Consider the following 15,198-nt stretch of genomic DNA (forward strand, 5'->3'; position numbering starts at 1 on the left):
TGGAAGAGAGTATGGCGGTTTCTTATAAAGCTAAACATGCTCTTACTGTATGATCCAGTAATCGTTCTTCTTGGTATTTCCCAAAGGAGTTGAAAACTTGTGTCCACACAAAAACCTGCACAGATTCAGGCAGCTTTACTCTTAAGTGCCAAAACTTGGAAGCGACCAAAATGTCCTTCTGTAGGTGAATGGATAAACCGTGGCACATCCATACAACGGGATAGTTTTCGGCGCTGAAAAAAAGTGAGCTATCAAGCCACAAAAGACATGAAGTAATCTTAAATGCATGTTACTAAGTGAAAGAAGCCAACCTGAAAATGATACATACTGTGTGATCCCAACCGTATGACATTCCGGAAAAGGCAAAACTATGGAGACAGTAAAAGGATCAGTAGTTGTCAGGGGGTGAGGAGCTTAGCCTCCAAGTTAGAGAAAGCAGTTACCAGACAAGACTGTCTCTGAACTCTGTCAAAGTTTGACTGGAATAATAACTGGAATTAAGTAGTGAAGAATCAAGGTGGAAAATGCTCTCATAGGCCTAAAATTACTAGGCTTGTTTTGTGTGGTGGAGATGGAGGCCAGGGTTTCTTATGGCAGCTGTAGGGGGAAAAAAAAAAGTGTTAATGAGATTCTATTCTTTAAGAATTCGACTTTGTGCTGCTTTTGGTGGCATTTGCCTGTTGGACCTCCAACAAGTTGGCCTCTTTAAATTCTGATAAGATGGCTGCTGACCAGCTGTCACTCCAGCCAGAAACCACAGGGTTCTCGCGCCATTGGCCCACAGTGGTGAGGAGGGGAAGGCTGGGCTTCTGTGCCTCATCTTTATGCGCCCTCTCTGCCAGGTACAGTGGGCACCTTTGCCAGGTCCATGGTGAAGGCAGGAAAGCTTACCCAGCCTAGATCAGCAACCAGGAAACCTACCCAGTGTCCCTGCTGAAAATAATCCCTGGGTCTGTCCTCTGGGTGGGTCATCAAACACCAGGCCAGAGCCTCCTTCTGCAGCGGCTAATCTGTGGGACCCTTAAAGGCCCAGGCATGTGAATGAAATAGTCTGAATTTTATTTCCATTTGTAAATAAAAAAATAGGACAGTGGGGGTTTATCATTTTTAAATGTTTAAAATAACTGGGCTCTACCCTGTAATGTTTAGGAATTCAGACCTTAGGGCAAAACTGCTTAGGTTTGAACCCTGAGTCTGCCATTCTCCAGCTGTGTGTGACTTTCTTGGGAAAATCATTTAACCTCCCTGTGCCTCAGTTTCCTCAGCTGTAAAATGGGAATAATAGTGGTCTCTACCTTTTACAGTTCCTATGAGGATTAAATGAGTTAATTTTTTTTTTTTTATAATTATAATTTCATTTTTTTTTTTTTAATTTTATTTATTTATTTATTTATTTATTTATTATTTATGGCTGTGTTGGGTCTTCGTTTCTGTGCGAGGGCTTTCTCTAGTTGTGGCAAGTGGGGGCCACTCTTCATCGCGGTGCGCGGGCCTCTCATTATCGCAGCCTCTCTTGTTGCGGAGCACAGGCTCCAGACGCGCAGGCTCAGTAACTGTGGCTCACGGGCTAGTTGCTCCGCGGCATGTGGGATCTTCCCAGACCAGGGCTCGAACCCGTGTCCCCTGCATTGGCAGGCAGATTCTCAACCACTGCGCCACCAGGGAAGCCCTAAATGAGTTAATTTTTATAAAGGGCTTAGGACAATGGATGGAACATCATAATTCATACATTTGTGTTTGTTAAATACAAATAATGGCCATTTTCCTAGCTCCTGTTGCTAGTTTTTCTCCCACCACCCCATCCCCACCTTGCTAGCCAATTCAAGCTGAATGCGCATACTTGATCTTTTTCTCCTCTTTCTTCTAGTTAAACCTTTAACATCCATCAGCTCCCCCTTCTCATATTATTGTAGTTTCCTAGGGCTACAAATTACCACAAACTTTGTAGTTTAAAACAATGGAAATTTATTCTCTCACAGTTCAGGAGACTAGAAACCCAGAATCAAGGTGTCACTGAGGTTGGTTTCCACTGGAGCCTCTGAGGGAGAATCCTTTCCATACCCCTATCCTAGCTCCTTCTGGGTCCTAGCAATCCTTGACATTCCTTGGCTTGTTAGACCCATCACTTCACTCTCAGCTTCTGTTGTCACATGCATTCTCCCTGTGTCTTTCTGTGTCTTCACATGGCCTTCTTACAAGGATACTAATCGCTGGATTTAAGACCCACCTTAATCCAGTAGGGCCTCGTTTTAAACTAATTACATCTGCATAGACCCTATTTCCAAGTAAGGTCACACATTCTGAGGTTCCAGGTAGATATCTCTTTTTATTCTCACTCTCTGTGTCAGAATGCAAGCTCCATGAGGGTAGGGACTGTGTGTGCCTCCTTAAGTATAGTGAGTTAGCCGGCATTAGTTAACACGGGAATGTTTACTGGGCCTCCTTAAAGGAATGGAGAGACATGGCTGGGTGGGAGAGCAATGCTTGAAGCAGGAGAGCCATCCAGAAAGAGGGAGAGGGACGGCTTGAAAAAAACCACATCTGAGGAAATAAAAAAGCAGAAAGGTCAGAGGTCCCAAATATTCTAACATGGTATATCTAGAAGCACCGTCAGCAGAGCTGGAAACAGCCAGAGTTAGGAGGAGGTGCAGATGAGAGAGGAAACAGGGTCTACATCACAGGCCAGGGAGAAGGGAGACGAGACAGAGTTAGGGTTGATGCCTAAGGGAGGAGCCCGAAGACGGTCTCCTCTGTGGAGAGGAGGCCCCGCTGGCAGGATGGTTTCTTCTAAAGCCAAGGGATCCAGTTGGAAAGGACCTGGTCTCTCCAGATACTTGAGGTGGTCTGAGATCTTGGGACATCTTCAACCCATTGTGACCTCGAGGGTCGTGGAGCATGGAAGAAGACGTGGGACAGCTGGGAACATCCCTTTAGCACCTTTACACCCAAGCCATCAGCTGTCTTGGTAGAGAAGTATTCAGGTGTTCATCAATGCGAAGTAAGCTAACTGGATGATGAAAAGCTGCAGTGGTGACATTCCTCGACTAAGAATTGTGTGTAGCCTGTTTTTTCCATGGCAGAGTAATTGACCGTTGACCCACAAAGGTCAGTGAACAGGCCTGCATGACAAAAGAGGCCTGCCCTAGAGCAGACGTTTGGAGGGAAGTAGGAGACCTGTCTCTTTTTACTCTCAGGCGGAAACTGAAAGGCAACAGGAAAGCCATCCAGTTGTCAAACCAGGAGCCCTGGCCTGGTACACGCATGACCTCTGTTTGTCTCCCAGCTCCCTATTTGACTAACGCAATCAGTGAGACAGAGAGGTTACCCAACCTACCCAATGTCACCAAGCTAGTAGGGAGTCCAGCCAAGACAGTTACTAATTCTCCTGTTTCCTGTAGTTGTGCCCTTTCACAACCACACTGTATTAAATCTTCAAAACAACACCAAACCCATGGGTGAGATTCATCACCTCGGAGCCTCAAACGATAAGAAAAGTGTGGGTTTCCCTAGCCACACTGTATCTCCCACTTTGGTAATTCGTCTAGGTGTAGGGCATAACCTAGAGAAGATTCTGTTTTGTTTCATTCCACAGGGAGCCCTTCAGACCAAAGCTGTGATCTACACCCCACCCTTGCAGGGGGCACCAGGGGAACTGCCCAGGTTCAAGACTGCAGTGAGCCCGGCGACCACAAAGGTGAGGTCATTAGAGGTTTGGGATGGGTGTCCTGTATTTGTGGACACTCCAGAGAAGATTCCAGAGCTGGAAATGATCACCTGATATGGACCCTCTGTCGGGCATTCTTTTTTTTCCTACAGGTGACAGCTGATTAAATTCAGGGGCAGCCTTGCAGGGGACCCTGTGATTTCACAGAAGGGGAGAGAGTAGACAGAGATAAGCTCAAGCCCTCCCTCCGCAGCTGTCCTGGGTGCCCAGTTACCTGTTCACTGGGGAAACTGGTCTAGTTGCAGCTCTCTGTACCAGCTGTCTCCCTTCCACCCATCCTCTTAGAGCAGACGCTGACATGTTTCTCTCTGATTTACCTTAAGACCTTCTGAAAGTTTAGCTTCTCAGGAAGATCTTTCTATGGTCCTGACACTGGAACATATTGAGAACATTCATGGGGGGGAAGGAACACTGTGGGCCAGAAGTTAAAACTTGGGTATCTGGTCTAAGCCTTCCCTTAATTACCATCATTGTGAAATGAGAGAATTGGACTAAATCAGTGGTTTTCAGACATTTAAAAAATATTAGAACCCTCCCATTTTTCAGTTTGAAGTTCCCTGGACTTCCGCTTGAAGAAGAAGCTACGATTTTTTAAAATATGACCTTTAACGCTAATGCTAACATTGTATGGAAAGAGAAGCTGAGTTGCCCTGGATTTCACGGTAGAGTTTGTAGTTACAGTTTATCCGCCAGGCCCAGTAATGAGGCTCTGGGCGCTTCCAGCTCCTTTGGAATCTGCTGCCCAGCCTAGATTTCAAGAAAATACACAACTGGAGCTTTACCTGGGGGCAAGGAAGTTAGGGTGTGGGAAAAAAAGGAAAGGGAGGGCCCCAGGAGCAGCAGTGTTTCTTGAACTTGAGGAGACATGGAGGTGGAGACAGTGAGACACTTTTCTTTTCAAAAAAGGATGTCTAGCTGTTACAGACCTGCAGTCTAGACCCTTTCTCCCTAGCAGAAGTCAGAAATAGGAGTCTTCCTGTTGCAATCAGCACGCAGGTATGTTTTGTTTGGCCAGACACAGAGTTTTTGTTTTGTTTTTTTACAGAAACATTGAACCCGAATGTTTTCAGATGGGGTGTACATCCTCTGACTCACTACAAACCCCACTACTCCCCATCCTCTGCCTGACACTGCACATATTCGTGTTACCTGAGTGACCCCAAAGGCATTTTGAGTTTGCAACACCTGCTATGTTGTTTTCTTTCTTTTTTATTTTTCTCCTGATGGTCAAATGCTTTTTCATCTTATTTCAAAATGGTCCAGTGGAGAATTGGCTCAGTTTTGCTGGGAAATATGAATGGCTCTAGAGTTCAGCCTGGTTTTGGAAGGATTCAACTCCTCCAGAGAAGTCCCTCCCAGTATTTCTTTATTCCACTTAACCAGAATACTTAAGGATGCTTCCCTGAAGACAGGAGACCCATGTCTGGAGGAGCCTCTGTGGTCACACCTGCACATACCTCAAGTCTGATATTTTGTGAACGTTTCTGCTATTGAAGTTCATCATTTAGTTTTCTCAGCCATGTCACTGGTCTAATTCCTTTAACTTGATCTACTCACTTAGAATGAATCACCCTATTTTACTCTACTGTTTTTCTCCGTAGCTCCATTTCTCCAATCTCCTTGTTTAACAATTAATTTGCCAGAGAGATGCCAGGTGATTCCAACTGTCACCAGACATATTTAACAATATTTGACAATTTAGGATTTTGCTTTGAACTCAATGGTTTGACAACCTCCTTCTTATTTTTTATTCATTAAAAGAAAAACTTTTAAAATTGAGGTATAATTGACCTACAACATTATGTTTGTGTCAGGTGTACAACATAATGATTACTTCCTTCTTATTTAAGTTTAGCTCTTTACTCTGACCCAAATCCTTATCCCTGCTCTTCTGGCAGAGCTGGGAGATGGAGGAGCAGACTTCATCTAAGCTTTAATAAGAATATTCTGTAAGTTTCTGTTTGGTTTTTAAACTTCAAATAACTCTAAAAAATCAATATTTTGATGACTGAAGTGCAAATGAATAAGAAACAAGGAATGAGTTTTCCCTTTAATTACACGAATAGAAACTCTGTGGGTTTTTACTGGAAACCCAGGCAAAGTAACTGGGGGCATTTTGCTAAGCTCCAAATAAAGGTGTCACTGCCTTCTCTCTTCCTGGTAGTGGAAAGGGCACCTTCCTAAGGAGAGCCCCAAACCAAAAGGGGTTGGTGGTCTTTCCTAGCTTTGCTTCTGCTTCTTCTCCGAATTGCTCCTTTTCATACTGAGGATCTCAAAATAGGTGCAGACAATAGCAACCTCAACTTCCCACACGGGCAAGACCTTCTAGGGTTTGATCAGTGAGTGGTAGCCCTTGGTGCTGCTGAACTGGGCCAGAGAACAAAGTTAAAAATGAGTTGTGTCGATTTTCCTTCTTAATAAGGAAACAGATATTTGTGCCCCTGAAGTGGGCTTCTCTTTTTTCTTTTTATGTCATTTCTTGATTTTATGCTGCTTATCACAGTATTACAAGTGAGCTTGGGCCAAACAATGTTTTAGAATCTCCAGGAGAGGAAACCTGCCTGGTCCTCTAACCAGAGGAGTTCATCTATCAAGAGAAGACAGGGAGGGGAGGGGAGGGGATCAGCTCATGAAATTCTAAAAGGCTATTTTTCTTGATTTCTCCTTTTTTTCCCCCCTTCTTTTAATACTGTTGTTTCACGGTTTGGTCATAATGTTTGTGTGTGTGTGTGTAATAATAAAAATGTAATACTGTCCCATATAAAATGTTCTCTTTATCCTTTTGGTGTTTATATCAATAGTAATAACAACAGATGGTCTTATCTACCACTGATAGTGAAAAGACATTACATTTCTTCTACACAAAAGATAAATATGCCTAAGGAACCAAACCAATAATGTAGAATCAGAGCATACTCTTTCCAGAATAGACAACACAAAAAACAATTGATTTCCATATTTCTTTTTCTGTACTCCATTTTTGTCGTGTTATATGTTTCATCATTGTAACATCAACCTTTTATATTTTATGCACCTTCCACAATATGTCACAATTGGTAAATTTATAGATTATCTTCATTGGTTGTATTTTGGTTTGGATGTTTCCAGATGATCTGAAATAAGGATAGCAAATAGGTGTAGAGTCTCTTTACAACCCTAAAGGATTGGTAGTGACTACATGGAACTATGGTTCTCAGCCTTGGCCACACTTTAAAATTATCTAGAGAGCTTTTAAAAAATGATGCCAACCCCACACCAGATCAGTGTCAGAATCTCTGGGAGTTGGGTTCAGGCATATTTAAAATCTTCCTGGGTGATTCTAATGTACAGCTAGGATTAAGAATTGTTGATCTGGAGCAGTGTCTCCCAAAGTTCAACATGGATCCTGATTACTTCAAGGGCTTGTTAAAAACACATATTGCCAGTCTCCACCCCCGGACTTTCTGGTTCACTTAGGTCAGGGCTGGGACCCAAGAATTTGCATTTCTAACAAGTCTCTAGGCGATGTTGATGCTTCATGAGATGTGTTCTCGATTAGCCGTCATGATGTGGGGTCCATACTTTGAGAACCACTGATGTGAAACGTTGTGTTAGAAAGGAACTTGAAGCTGAATGAAAGTTCAAGAGAGAGGGACCATGATTAGTCAGTCATGGCTGCCATGGTCACAGGAAGGAGAAATTATATTTGTGACCCCCGACTCTTGAGAAACTCACCAGTAAGCTGTCCTCGATCACAATACAGAACTGAGTTCCTCCTAGAATGATTCCCTAGTTACCATAATCCTAGCCATGTTGTGACAGTGTTTCTCGACCACTGTGCTCATCAGCGGCAGCCCTGCCCAGCCCAGCCGGGAATGGAGGCTGGTCTCCTAACTCTGTCTAGCACTGCACCATTCCAGCTACTGCGTGCTGCTGCCCTCACCATCTACCTCACCTTGGGACTTCCAACCTGCCCACTCTTTATATCTGTTGTCAAAGAGAGGTAGCTTGTTTTCCTATAGATGAGTCATTTTATCCAATTTGCTGGCTGGGACCGAGTACTGAGCAAGGCCTGTAATCACAGAACAGGTCAGTTTTGATGAGGTGTCCTAGACAAAGGCTGCAGAAAGTCAGGGAGCAGCACGAGGGCGGGGAGAGAGGTGCGGCGGAGAGTAAACCCTGCCTACTTCTGAGTTTATCCTTAGTCTCTAAGTACTTATTTGCTTTCTCTCAGTTCTGAGGGGCTCTATCGATCGTAAAAGCAGTCCACACGCAGAATCCAGCAATGGCCATGCAGAGACTTCAAGCAACTCTCCTGCTATTGCTGAGAAAGATCGGTGAGTCTCATCCATAAGATTTCATTCCAATGGATAATGAAACAACAGTATTTCTTACACTGTGTTATTTTGGTGAGTTGGAGAGAGTGGAGCTAAAAAGTGTTGCCCATCAGATTCTTCCCTGTCAGAGGTCATTACTCTGTGAGCAAAAGTCTTTGTTCCACAGGGCAGCCTGACTACAACCCTCTCTTGTGGGTTCTCCTCGTGGTGAAACCTGTACTTGGCCTCATTAGGTTAAAGCAGTGGTTCTCAACTGGGGGCAGTTTTGCCCCTCTCCCCCTCTCCTTCTGGGGACATGTTTGTTTGTCACAACTTTTCGCACAGGGGCTTGTGCTAAGGGCATCTAGTGGGTAGAGGCCAGGGATGCTGCTACACATCCTACAGTACATAGGACAGGCCTCCACAGCAAAGAATTGCCTAGCCTAAAAAGGCAATAGGCCTGAGGTTAAACAAAACTGTGGGCTTAAGCTAATGCAAAAAGGGTATATCATTTTTATTGCAAGTTTACTCCAGGATTTTGGAGAAATAAGCAGGCCATTAGAAAGTTCTTCGCATATTTTCACCTGGAAAAAGAGGTGGCCTTGATTTGTAACTTTTAAAAATAATTCTTAATTTTTTGAGACATCTTATTAATATTTTTGAAACTTGACAAATTAAATTCTCAGTCCTTCACTAGTGGTCTCAAATTGCTCGAGCTGCTTTCAAAGTAGACTAAAGTTGTCTCTCGGTAGCCGCGGGCATTGGTTCCAGGAGCCCCCACGGACACCAAAACTTGCAGATGCTCAAGTCCCTTATACATAAAATGTCACGGTAGAGTCTGCCCTCCATATCCATGGGTTTCCCAACCGCAAATTCAACCAACCTTGGATGTGCGTGAAACCCACGCATATGGAGGGCAGATTGTCCTTTCCTAAATAGTCAGAATAGCTTATTTAAGGGTCCTTGATGAAATAGTATAGACCTAACATCTCATATTAGAATAACAAAGTTTAGAATTTCCATTGCAACAGAAAGACCACTGAACTTGGCAGGTGGAAGACTTGGGTTCTGGTCCTAAAGCTAGCATTTTCCAGCTCTTTGATCTTGGGCACGTCAGTGAACCAGTTTGGGAAATGGCTCCAGCCCCAGCCTGACTGCCGTCAACCTCAGCTGATGACTAACTTTACCCAGAATATCAGGACAGTGCTGTGAGCAACGTCCACTTCCCTTCCCTCCACCATAGAATCGCTCCTTCTATTCAGCTGTCCTTTCTTCCTTTGCTCCCATCTCAAAAGACCGTAGGTTCCCTCCCTGGCTCACCCCTCCGTGGTGTCCCTGCCCTCCAGGCCCTGCCATCATCAGGCAGCCCAGCCCCTCCTGCCACATCTTCTCTTTCTGCTGCCTCTTCCCCTTTTGCTGATTCCTCTCCCCATTCTAACAAAAGCCTGCCCTTGGCCCTGTCGCTCCCTCTTCTTATTTGACCATCAGACTTCCTCAGACTGACATCCAGCTCAGTTGCCTCATTCCCTCACCAACCCCTCCCTCCCTAAACCTGAAATCTGATCTGTGCCCTCACCACATCCCTCAAACAATCCCTGGGAAGCTCAGCTCCCAGTCACAGGAGCCTCATATTTATCAAGCTCTACAGCTCTCAGTGCCATGTGCTGTGCTTTCCTTGGACCGCACTCTTCCGTGGGTTTCTACAGCACCGCGGTCCTCAGCTTCTTTCTCCAAGATGTACTCCGTCTTTATCCTCCTTCTCTTCCACCCACCTTGAAATGTCGACAGTTCTCCAAATCCTTGACTGTCTTCTTTCTCTACTTCTCCCCTGGGTGATATCCTCTCTCACTAGTGTATTCTGGTGCCAACTCTCAGATGAGTGAGTGTGATTATCAGATCTCTGTTCTGAGCTCCACACTCCTACACCCACCTCCTGTTGCCCATGGATTCCTGATCCACATACCAGAGCCTCAATAGAAAAGTCCACCAAGCACCTCCCCCGGCTCACCTGACCTTGCCACTTCTGTCAGTGCTCTCTTGTGACCTGGTCTTCAAACCTGGTGCTCATTTTTGATCCCTACCTCTCACTTAACCCCATTCCAATCACTTTCTTATCATCCTTCCCTGGCCCAGGCCTACGTCTATCTCTGTCTCTCTCTCCACTCGCTCCTCTTTACAGACCAGCTCTCATTTCTGACAGCTCTCATTTCTGATCAGTTGTCCTAAAGCATACTCTGACTTTTCAAAGAACATTAATGGCTTCCCATTTTAGACCAAAAGAGGTTCAGACTCCTCAGTCTGCTCTTGCAAGCCCCTCCCTGTCTCGCTCCAATTTGTCCTCCAGACTCACCTCCTGTATGACCCTATACGCACCCTCTGGCTACCTGGAGTCAGACTTCATATTGTTCCTACCAATGTACCTACTTCTGTTCTCTCTTCCCACTCCTTTCTGTTCAGTTCTTACCTATTTCATCAAGATACATCATCATATCCCTTTCTTCCACAGAGACCTTAATTCTCTCTAACACTCGGTGAACCGTCATAGTCCATTTATGACAGTACTACCCAACGTGCTGGTTCACAACAAAATAATGAGCTTGTGTCCAAATGTAAATCAATCCACTGCTTTCTTCATCAAGAAAGTTTTGTCACCAACACCCCCCCCAAATACACACACACAAACATACACACACATACACACATATGTAATCTCAGCCAAATGAAACAAGATACTTGGTAATGAATTGAATTGATTTGCATTCTGGTACTAGCCCTTACGACATTGTGAGTGGTAACATTCACAGACTGTGTCCTCAGACCACACTTTGGTGTATCACTCTCTGTGGCTCTTCCTGTTTTTGCCTGGTGTTGTGGTTGACCATGTGCTAGCAGGTCAGCTTCTCAAGGGTGAGGGCTGAGTCTTCATTCTTCTTATTTCCAGTACATGCAGTGGGTCTCAATAAGTTAGTCAAGCTGACTTCCAAGACCACTCTTCAGAATTCAGATTTTTGTGAAAGAAATGTTCTTCCTCCTCAATCTTTAAGTGGTAGTGGCAACAACAGGATCCAGAATAATGCATCAGATAGTGTTTCAGGACGTCCCTGCCCCAGGGGGCTGGGGGCTCATTTTTCCCACTGTGTTTGATAGTCACCTCAATGCCCTGTGGATGGATCAAGTCAGGGATTGAAAGGAAGGAAATCTTGGGGGGTGGGGGGTGGGCAGGCAGAGCATAATGAGAAGAGAACAGGGTCATGCCAATGGTGATGCTCTCAGCGGCAAGTAACAGAACTCAATAGGTTCAAGGATCCCTCAGGATAAGAGGTCCAAAGAGAGAAATTCCAGTGCTGGGTTGGCCACTCAGGGATGTGGACACAGGCTCCTTCCATCTCTTTGCTCTGCTATCTCAGCACGTCAGTGATACCCCCACTTATGGGCACAAGGTGGCTGAAGCAGTGTGCTAAGTATCACTTGTTCACATAGCATTGTCCAAAGCAGGAAAGAAGAGATGGATGGAAAGGGGCCTCTCCTCAGGAATCTCTCTCTGTTTGTCAGGAGGGAGACCTTTCCCAGAAGTCCCCAGGACATTCCCATCCCATCTCATCAGCCAGAATTTGCAGAGGTGGCTCCACAGGGGAGCTGCAAGGGAGGCTGGGAAAGTGAGCATTTTCAGCTTCTGCAAGAGAAAATACTCAAAGAATAAAGGGGTTGGAGAAGCAACCAGCAAAGTTTTCCAGAAGAGTCCTGAAGGGGTAGTGATAGGAGCAGATAAGTAATGGGGAATGATGGAGGGAAGGCAAAATCAGAGGAAGAGTTTATAAGGAAGACCCAGACATGACAAGAAATACTGTGAGGATAGTACGACAGGGACGTGTTGAGGTCACACAACATTTATGGCGATGGCAAGTCTTTCCCACAATTATCTCACATAACTCACACACGGGTCTTTTGAGTGGCGTTCTTGATGAGTAAACTGAACATGGGGAAGGCTAATCAAGTAGCTCCCAAATGCTGGACCAGAGATGAGTGCTGGGTTGGAGGCATCAGATTTACCTACTCCTGCCCCAGTCAGCTAGCATGGGGGTCACCCAGTGTCACAGAGAGTAAATGGCAGGTCTGGGGTTTGAATCCAGATCTTCTGTCTCCAACAATAATAACAACTAATATTTGATATTTGTTAACAACTTCCTGGGCACTACGCTAAGTGTTTCACACGCATGATTCTTTTTAATCCTCATGACAACCCTATGGGAGAAGTGCATATTATATTGGATTGGCCAAAAAGTTTGTTCAGGTTTTTCAGTAAGATGTTACCCAATATAATTTCTGACATTTAGAGAGTACAAGGAACTTGCCATTGTCACCTAGTCAGTAAAGTGACAGAGTCAAGATTTGAACACAGGTCTTCTAACTCCAGGGCCCACACTTAAAACCAGTACATTCTGCTGCCTCTCTAGGGTTCCAAATGCCTAGCCCAGGGCTTTTTCTATTCTATGTTCTCTATAACTGTCATTGCAGCAAACCTTTTTTTTTTTTACTTTTATTTTTATTCTTTATTTTTTATACAGCAGGTTCTTATTAGTTATCTACTTTATACATATTAGTGTATACATGTCAATCCCAATCTCCCAATTCATCCCACCACAACCACCCCCCCCCGCCCACCACTTTCCCCCTTGGTGTCCATACGTTTGTTCCCTACATCTGTGTCTATTTCTGCCTTGCAAACCAGTTCATCTGTACATTTTTCTAGATTCCACATATATGCGTCAAAATATACGATATTTGTTTTTCTCTTTCTGACTTACTTCACTCTGTATGACTGTCTCTATGTTCATCCACATCTCTACAAATGACCCAATTTCGTTCCTTTTTATGGCTGAGTAGTATTCCATTGTATATATGTACCCATCTTAAATCACAGCCAGCTAAGGTGTGAACTCTGATCAGCATCAAAGTCTCACCCTGTGATTGGTGGAGAAGATTCCAGCACCAAATCTTGGGAGAAAGCCACTGGCCTCATGGGAAAGGTGTTCCCATGGGTGCATGGTGGGGTGGGGCTCACTTGGCTGGGGAGAAGGAAGCCTCACGTTGCAAGTCGAAGTCAGTGGTTGGCCTGGTGCTTCTCTGCTCCACTTCCTGTGTGAGCCCGTAACTGTGTACAGTGAATGACAGAATGGAAGTAGTCTTTTATGTCGGGGGGCTTTGTTCCCTTGATGGTAATCCTCCATTTTAATGCTGATAAGTACAATAGTGAGGATTACGCCCCTTAGCCCCTAATTTAATTTGGCCTGCGTATGGCAAGGCTCTCACAAGGCTTTTATTTGACATTCTTTAGCACAGCTAGCCTGTTGTTGTGTAAAAAGAAGCCCCTATGAGGGAGGCAGGAGATTGATCGTACTGGTGCAGATGTTTTTACCCAGCAGCTTGTAACACACCCCCAGAGAAGCTGCTTCATCCTGGGCCACTTCAATGAGCATTCAGACTCAGAGAGATCGGAACCTTCGTGACTGAGGCAGCTCAAGGGGAGCTGGCACCTCGCAAGAGGGGAAAATGAGCACATATTTCTCCCGTGTGTCATCCTTGCGGCCCCAGGGCTTGGAGCCAGTCGGGCTGACCTCAGAATTGATGAGCCAGAGAAACAGCCTCCCTGTTAGGGCCGACTGTGGGCCAGATTTTCCTGTGGGCTGTGAAGTACAGATTGCCACATATCTTGACAGACTGTGTGGTGGGTCATTGTAGAAATACGTGGCAGTGCTAAGAAGATTCAACAAAACAAAACTTTTCTTTCCATATCAGTATCCGGAGGAGGTTTCCCCTCCCACCCTTCAATTCCCATGCTAATTTTTCCTTCCACTTTCATTTCACTCCTTCAGGGAGCTAGTGCCCTCCAGCAAATTTCCCACCCCTGTGACCAAGTTAGTGCACTAAAGCATTAGAGGACCCCCTATGGCACCAGAGGGGAAAGGGCAGCAGGTGTAAGAGGAGGTAGCGGTGGGCCTTCTTTCATGAGATGCCTATGATGCTATGTGTTACCTTCTTCTGGTAGAAAATCAGGTGACAGACCTGGGTTTGAATCTTAGTTTAACTGTTTACAAATTATGAGTCTTGGGCAAGTTCCTTCATCTTTCTGACAGCAGTATCCTAGGCTGCAAAAAGGGAACAATTGTAAAGATTAGATATAATCTTACCTCAAGAAACAAGAAAAATCTCAAATAAACGACCTAACCTTACACCTAAAACAACTAGAGAAAAAAGAACAAACAAAACCCAGACTTAGTAGAAGGAAAGAAATCATAAAGATCAGAGCAGAAATAAATGAAATAGAGGCAAAGAACACAATAGCAAAGATCAATGAAACTAAAAGCTGGCTTTTTGAGAAGATAAACAAAATTGATAAACCTTTAGCCAGACTCATCAAGAAAAAAGGGAGAGGACTCAAATCAATAAAATTAGAAATGAAAAAGGAGAAGTTACAATGGACATCATGGAAATACAAAGGATCATAAGAGACTACTGCAAACAGTATTGGCCTATACGCCAATAAAATGGACAACCTAGAAGAAATGGACAAATTCCTAGGTACAACCTTCCAAGACTGAACCAGGAAGAAATAGAAAATGTGAACAGACCGATCACAAGTACTGAAATTGAAAGTGTGATTAAAAAACTCCCAACAAACAAAAGTCCAGGACCAGATGGCTTCATAGTGAGTTCTATCAAACATTTAGAGAAGAGTTAACACCTACCCTTCTGAAATGCTTCCAAAAAATTGCAGAGGGAGGAATACTCCCAAGCTCATTCTATGAGGCCACCATCACCCTGATACCAAAATCAGAAAAAGATCACAAAAAAGAAAATTACAGGCCAATATCACTGACGAACATAGACGCAAAAATCCTCAACAAAATACTAGCAAACTGAATCCAACAACACATTAAAAGGATCATACACCCTGATGAAGTGGGATTTATCCCAGAGATGCAAGGATTCTTCAATATATGCAAATCAATCAATATGATGCACCACATTAACAAATTGAAGAATAAAAACAGTATGATCATCTCAGTAGATGCAGAAAAAGCTTTTGACAAAATTCAACACCCATTTATGATAAAAACTCTCCAGAAAGTGGGCTTAGAGGGAACCTACCTCAACATAATAAAGGCCATATATGACAAA

The 15,198-nt window shown here is 44.3% G+C and overlaps 1 protein-coding gene across 1 annotated transcript in view; it reads left to right on the forward strand.

Annotated features, from left to right (window-relative positions):
• MYO3B (myosin IIIB) overlaps nucleotides 1-15,198 on the forward strand; it is a 423,285-nt gene that overhangs the window by 312,919 nt on the left and 95,168 nt on the right. The window contains exons 29-30 of the mRNA XM_059927242.1: nucleotides 3,593-3,694; nucleotides 7,938-8,040. Of these exons, the coding sequence (XP_059783225.1) occupies nucleotides 3,593-3,694; nucleotides 7,938-8,040 (205 nt within the window). The remainder of the gene's footprint in view (nucleotides 1-3,592; nucleotides 3,695-7,937; nucleotides 8,041-15,198) is intronic.

This window comes from Balaenoptera ricei, chromosome 7, assembly GCF_028023285.1.
Source record: "Balaenoptera ricei isolate mBalRic1 chromosome 7, mBalRic1.hap2, whole genome shotgun sequence".
In the NCBI taxonomy this organism is placed as follows: domain Eukaryota; kingdom Metazoa; phylum Chordata; class Mammalia; order Artiodactyla; family Balaenopteridae; genus Balaenoptera; species Balaenoptera ricei.